The 7,374-nt window shown below is 47.1% G+C and overlaps 1 protein-coding gene across 2 annotated transcripts in view; it reads right to left on the reverse strand.

Moving 5' to 3' along the window:
* Glra1 (glycine receptor alpha 1) overlaps positions 1-6,665 on the reverse strand; it is an 81,896-nt gene extending 75,231 nt beyond the window's left edge. For both annotated transcript variants that reach the window (XM_050157703.1, XM_050157702.1), the window contains exon 1: positions 6,610-6,665. In XM_050157703.1, the coding sequence (XP_050013660.1) occupies positions 6,610-6,665 (56 nt within the window). The remainder of the gene's footprint in view (positions 1-6,609) is intronic.
* Between the last annotated feature and the right edge of the window lie 709 nt (positions 6,666-7,374).

The following is a 7,374-nucleotide window of genomic DNA, read 5'->3' on the forward strand; positions in this document are numbered from 1 at the left end:
CTGTAGCCTGATTGGGTACCTGCATTTTACTTTTACAATGTTGCTACTTTGTGGCACTAGGGACCCTATTCAGCATTTCATCCTAGGGGGGTACTCTACCACCGAGCCACTTTCCACTCCCAACTATTTAATTTTTTAAAGCTACCTTTAATTATGTTTGACTGACATGTGCAAATCTGTGCATCTGTGTACATCTGTGTGCCCTGGTGAGGTTATCTCCACCGCCAGATCTCTCCATCACTTCCAGCACTGACTTCATGTATTATTATTTGGTAATCATACCCTTTCTGTAAACTCGAACCTCTCAAGTTCTTGGGAACTGTCTCTTTAGCAAGCCCTTCTCAGCTAGGCTTGACAGATCCCCGATTCTAAGTCTGCTCAGAACTCATACTGCTTCAGATTCCTTGGCTCCGAGGGACAGTGTGACCCCCTGGAGTGAACACGTATCAGATATGAGGATGCAGCTCCTGAGCATGGGACTGGACTTGGGTGTCCCGTGGGCATCCCTCACACATGAGGCAAGAGAGAGGACTGCTGCCTACTTCATGGCCGAGATTCCCAATTGTCAGCAGCATCCTGTTAAGATGGTAAACTCATTTAGTAATAGATTCTACAAAGCAGGCGGACTCAAAGGCTGAGAGTGGTAATCTAATTGTGCCGAATTAGCTTCAGACAATATCAACTTCAGGAAGCCACAAAGGGATCTTTAAACACCATTTCAAAAGCTTTGGTGCCCCCTGGCACCCCTCCTAAGAGATCACATTCCAAAGCCAGGCTCTGTGTGGCTAACCACCCCCCCCCCAGCATCCAGCCACTGTTTCCTGCTAACTGCTTTCTCAATGAAGTTGCTGGCACCCCGTTGTGTCTTTGGTTGTGTGCTAGGCTTCACAGGGAGTGGGGTTGCAGGAGGCAGTTGGAGTTCAGGGCAGGGAGATCCTAAGTGACAGGAACAGCAACCGTGACTGTGGCTTTATTTGCCGTCTGGTAAATTTTCTGCTAGGTCCTTCTGGTGCATTCTGAAGCCCTTTTCCTTTCTTAAATGCAGGGTTTTTGTATAATTAAGGTGGCTTCCTTTTAATAATCATTTGCTACATTGTGTGTGTAGGTTCATTGCCTCATTTAGTTATTATCCTATCTATTTTGAAAAATGAGAAAAATACCACAGAGTATGTGCTCTTGGCCTGATTTAACGCCCACAAATTTCAGGAGGCAATTTGGGAGTTAGCACAAGAAGTGTGTGTGTGTGTGTGTGGGGGGGTGTAAGCATTGTCAAGGTTGCCTCTGGTCTGCATTTCATTTATTCTTTTGCAGAAAAATCACCTGCAATCTCATCATCTATAGAAGTGGGAATTTCTATATCACCTTGGCAGGTAGATTTCCATTCCCTGCTTTCCCCCCTCCTCTGAATGTCATGACCACTGTAGCAGCTCCTGCACCATTCAATAAAGATTCCAGAAAGTTCTTCATTCCCTTGAGCCAGAATTTCTGTGTGCATTCAAAATAAATCTATTCTTCTTTTGCAGTTGCATAGGCTAAATCAAATCTAATGTTTCTCAATGTGGAGGCCGCGGGTACATCAGAGGTAGTGGCACTCTTGAGGAGGACTTGGAATCTCCTTAAAATGTTTCAAAGACTATAGCCAATTGGGTTTTTACCTCTGCCCAAACCATACGGGCTGACAAGGAAGCACCACAGGTCCTTAGCTGTGTTTCATCTTAAGTAGACTCAGCGAGGGGTATTGCTTGTGCTGCGGTAGTTGGGGGAGTGCCTGACAGTTGTATATTCTTTTGACTAATGGCAATGGGTGGATAAGGCAAGGATGGGTTCAGTAAACAGCTAAAAAAAATAGGCTTTATATGTGTATGCATGGGGGTGGGGTAAGTGTTTAACAGTTGTTACAGAAAGTAGAGAATTGCCTTTCTCCCCAGTCTTTCAGATGAAGGCAGTGGTGGGGCGTCATGCATCTCAGCACGCCGAACATTTCCTGGGATGGGAAGGTAGACGCTTATAGTCTTTGTCAGTCATCACGTCCTTCTTAGGGGACCTGTTCAAAGAGGGAAGGAGCTGGCTGAGGGCCTCAATTTTTTCTGACTTCTGGGTCTGGGAGCAGCTGGGAACAGCTGTTATTATTATTATTTTGGTAATAGCTGAGATACACTGCAATCACTTTAACCCAATCTGTACTGTTACGGGGGAAAGCCTGGGGAAAAGGTCATTGCCAACAGGAACAGCTAAACATAATTTTTGCGAGTGTGATTGGCGGAGCACTTTCATTTTACAGGTGGGCAAAGTGAGACCCAGAAGGGTCACAGAGTCTTCTCAAGGTCATGTTACTATAGCTCAATTCCAGATCTCATGTCTGCTGCGGCTGAGGCCACACTAACAAACCCGCAGAAGCGCCTCGAGCTGGGCAGAGAGGAGACGGTACCATCCATCTTAAAAATCATTTTGGCTTCTGCCAGCTGATGAAGGAAATAAAGTTAATGACATCCACATTAGTGTGATGCTGTCATAGGCCCTGTACGGGCTGCCTGGAGGTGAGCCCTGTAGACCCTCTGCTGCAAGGGAAAAGGCTTCTTTCTGCAGGAATGGCGCGTGTCCCTGCGGAGTGCCCGGTTCGGAATGGGACACACAGTCACACAATTAGACAATACCTGGTGAAGGGATGACGGCAGGGGAGCCGCTGGGACTGGTTCATCCAGAGCCTTTGTGCAGATGGGGTCCTGTCTTTGCAAGTGGGTTGCTCAGAGCCTGAAGGGAACTTCTAATGGTTGGGTTTAGCCATCCGAGTTGATACTAGAGTAGCCACAAGGAGCCTTCCTATGGCTGTGCCGCAGAAGGAAGGCAGAGTTGGCTCTGGAAGTCAGAGCCCATGGACCAGAGCAGTTCTGCTCTCTCTATTGCCCCACATAGCTGCGGCCTTCATCAGACCATCCCAAAGATAACTTTCTCATGAGTTCCTGGTAGGTCATTCCCAGCTTCTCAAATAATGCAGATGTTCTGTGGGGATTTATAATTCTGTTTTATTGGCTTTAGGTCCCTGTCCAAACTGCCAAAATGACATTTCTTTCCCTATCTTTCCAAAGTCGCCAGAGGACATTTTGGTTAGCCCTGAGGCAGAGTTGCCTCATGGGCTTAGTTCTTTAGAAGAAAGCTCTTGAGTCATTTCAGAAACTTCTAGATGTGTTTTGCAGTGCCCTCAGATATAGTGGGCAGGACTCAGGCAGAACATAGCTGTTACCAGGGAGAAAGACCAAGGTGGTTGTCTGTCCTTTTTGGTAAGCTTGGGAACCTTTCCAAGAGGACCTATCTTAGGAAAACTCATTTATCTGTCCATAGTGATGGAGAGATGAAAAATATGATTTACCATGGCCGTTCTTGCCTTATAATTGATAGTAACATCTGAATTTCAAAGTTTTGATCAGCTTTCTTAGCAAGTGATTGACACACAGAGGCTAAAACCTCAGCATAAGGCGCCATCGACTGGGATGGGAAATGGAAGATGTATTTAAGGAAAAGGTGGTGCTTTGTGGGAAAATCACCTAGTTTATGTCCCTCTGTATTTATCCCCTGCTGAAGCACAAGCTAGGTTTCTTTCTGTTTCAGTGGGACACGCTGTGAATTCTACCAGGGGTTGTTCCCCCAGGCACACTCGACCTTTTTATTATTATGATTAGTGCATCAGAGCAGCTGATTACAAATCTGGTTATTTTTATTGTCATTTTTAAACTGGAGCAATCCTGCATCTTCTCACCATACCCTGGGTTAGTTTGCAGTGTCCGGGGACCTTTTTGTTTGTCGTGATCAGGGAGAAAAGATGCTACTGGCACCAGACAGGCTGCTACAATGCACAGGGCAGACGTCATGACAAAGAATTACAAAGATCAAAATGCCAATAGTGCAGAGGCCGAAGAGCAGCCTCATAGATCATGTCTGTCTGAGTTATTGAGAAGGCAAGAAACTGTTGGGGTCATACTAGTCCCATCCTTGCTACAAGCCTCTGAAAGGACTCTGGGGGATCAAAGCCATGTTCCCTTTGATTTAAAGGTGGGTTGAAAGGAATGAGTTTCTGGTATTAAATAAATAAATAAATAAAACCCTGCATATCAGTTTTAGCACAAGTGGAGATGGGTCCCAACCTCCAAGTGACGCAAAATTTATATTATTGGATTACGGGGTGTCATGTATTAAATTTAAGACTGTCAGACTGTTTAACATGAGAGCAGGAACTTCAGCCAAATTGCTTCCATGTTTTTGTGGGGACATGGCTGATGAGCACTGCAGCGCGGCTGGTCTCCTAGGACCCCAGTCTGCCTTTCCGATGCCTCCATTCACTCCCCGCATTGGTAGCGTGTGAGGCTCCAGCATCGCTCACGTCAGTTGTGTTTGTTTGTTTTGCTGTCAGTGTTGCTGTTTCGCTGGTTACACACAGATACGGTGCAGTAGCACCTTGGATAGTGCCCTGGTGGCTCCCCAAGATTTTCAATAATTTCAAACAGGTGAGCAGCTGGCTTTACTTAATCTAAGAAGGGCTTGGACCCTGGGAATATACACCAGCTCATTCCAGCCCTCAGCCTATCCCTTGGAAAGAAGGGCTAGTTATTCTCCTGTAACCTGCAAGGGAGCTGCTGGCCTCTGTTTACCCAGGATTCTAAGTCTGTTATAAGTCTTACCTAAAATTTACGCAAAGATGAAAGTATTACAGATGCAAATATCATTTGAGCAAGGACATATCTTGGTTAACCCACTTGTGATCCCTATTTTGCATCACCTATCTGGGGAATTGCGAAGGGGGTGAACATTGACTCCTGAAACGAAGCAGCCGTCCTCCTGCTTTGACAGTGCCGCAGCACCAGCGTGATCCGGATCTCTCTAGTCATGCCCCTTGCTTCCTCAGAAGCACAGTGAGTTCTCGATCAAGTCCATTGCTGCTCATGTGTGCTTTCATCCGTAGAGGGGAAGGGAGACACAGTGAGACTCTCCGATGGGCCACCACCAGTTCACTTGAGGAATTAACACAGCGGAGTCTCACCCTCATCTAAGTGATTACAATGCAGATTGTTTAGACCGGTTCTCCTTTTCCATTTTTACGAAAGCTCATGTCTGGGAGAGGGAAATCAAGGACTGCATCAGGAAAAGAGGAGCGAGGTGGGTGGAGTGATAAGACACTTCTTGCCACTTCTCATGAATTGATAAGTCTCACAAGGTCCTAGAATGTTGGACTTGAGAAAATACTTGGCTATTTACATCCTAAGCTATGGCTGGGACAGTAGCATGCTAAAGAATTATTTTAAGATGGCATTAAAAGCTTTAGCAGTGGAGTAACCCTGGGAAAGGAGCAGACGTCTTGTCTTCATCTCGACAGAAAAAAAAGAAAACACAAAGAGAGGCTCAAATTCAGAAACTGTCTCTTCGGAGTGGAGGCCTCATCCATATCACCAACCAATGGATTAGTCAAACCATCAGCTCCTTGCCGTGTAATCACATCATACTTATGTGCTGTTTTAGGATCAGAGAGGATCTTATTGGTGGTCGTATATGTTTTTTAGAACAACCAGAGTGGGCTTTCTTTTCTTTTTTTTAAAAATGCCTATTAACTGACTTCAGTGGTAAAACACAAGAAGCAGACACGCAAGAACGAGGAAGATTAACGATCTCTGCAGAGCCGGGAAGAATATTTTTCAATTTATACAGATGGAATTTATCATCACCACCTCTGAAGATGGCATGATTTGCCCACTTACAAAAGGCCAATCTGTTTCAATACTTCCTAAAGACGTGATTTTTCACTTTTCACTAGGGCTAACACAAGAACGCTAAGCCTGTAAACAGAGAATTAGGAGTCAATGGAAGGGTATGGAGAGCCCAGTCATGGCAGCAGGGATAGGCCTTCATTCATAAATAAGAACTGTCCTTTGGAGTAGGGGAGGGTCGGCCATAACAGAGTTTGGAAAGAAGTGTGGACCAGGGAGGATGGAGTCAAAGTTTTAAAAGGAAAATATTTCTCAGTGTCTATTCGCAAATAGGCCCGATCTGCACTTAAGTTTGGGCTTTGCAAGCTGAAGTCATAACTGCGTTATCCCCCCTAACTCCAAACCACAGGAACCCTGACACCCCCCCCTCCAAGAAAAACAACAAAAAGGGAGACAGAATGCTCTGTTTTGTGCCCAGCCAGTCCAACTGCAACCTTCCGCGTCACCACTAGTTGTCACTTCGCTCCCAGACGGGAGACCCGGGATTTCCAGCACTGCGGTTTGAGAGAATGCGGTCCCAATTAAACTAAAAAACTCGTAAAGCTTTCCTTTAAGTCCTCAGCCGAGTAAAGGGTAACGAGAAGAGGGGCCAGAGGGCGAGTATCGGGGGAAGTGTAACAGTCAGATAGACAAACCGCAAGAAACAGGCAAACCGCTACTGGAGCAGCCACTGTCTGGGACCTACACGCACCAGCCAGACACCCTGCGGGTGGAGGGGGGAGGGGAATGGAAAGGCCTTCAGCACACAGTACCCCCTCCCCAACTGATGAGGCCACGGTAGAGTCAGCCTCTTTACACCACCTGAACCCCATTTGCACCATAAGGATAGTCGTGGTCGGTATAGGAAATCGCGTACCTGAAGAATACAATGGTCTCCCAAAGGTAGAATCGCAGAGTGTTGAAGCTGTACATTTTCTAGATTCTTGTGCTGTAAAGTCCACGAGTTATGGGGATGCAAAAATGTTTCCGATGGGCACCGACGAAGCCAGAGAGCGCCTCTGGGGAAAACAATCCAGATGTTTAAAGGAGCTAGGGAGTAGAGGGACAAGGTGGCAGAGCCCGGGGAGAATTGCAGCCAGGCGGCTTGGGCACCGCGGACAGCGGCGGCCGTGGAGGTTCAGCACCACGGAGAGCGTCCAGCCCGGCTGCGGGCGGGAAGAGCGCTGCTGATGCTCAACTCGCTGGAGGCTCCCTGCGGCGCTGGGAGGCACTCTTGGGGGTGGGTATATTTTCTTCTTTTCTTTTCTTTTCTTTTCTTTTTTTCCTTTTCTTTTTTTTAACCCTTGCTTTTATGTCGAGATGTCCAGTTTAATGCAAGCAAGAAATCCGTGGGGATCAGAGTCCTGGCCTCGGACCCTTAGACCTGGCTGGCATCTTCTTTCTGGCCCTGGGCTGGCCCGAGGGGTTGTAGGGGTTGTGTGTGTGTGTGTGTGTGTGTGTGTGTGTGTATGTGTGTGCGTGTGTGTGGGGGGAGGTGGAGCAGGTGACGGTGCTGGCTTCAGTTAGATGTCGGAGAGTGTGCCAGGCTGGCGCATCGCAACCGAGTCCCGGAATCTCGTTCCCCTGCCTCCGTTCCAGTCTGCTGTTGCCTTGCAGTTCGCGTTCTCTGGTCCCCGCCGAA

Source organism: Alexandromys fortis, unplaced genomic scaffold (genome assembly GCF_014885135.2).
Source record: "Alexandromys fortis isolate MF-2015 unplaced genomic scaffold, M_Fortis_MF-2015_v1.1 scaffold_103, whole genome shotgun sequence".
Taxonomy (NCBI): Eukaryota; Metazoa; Chordata; class Mammalia; order Rodentia; family Cricetidae; genus Alexandromys; species Alexandromys fortis.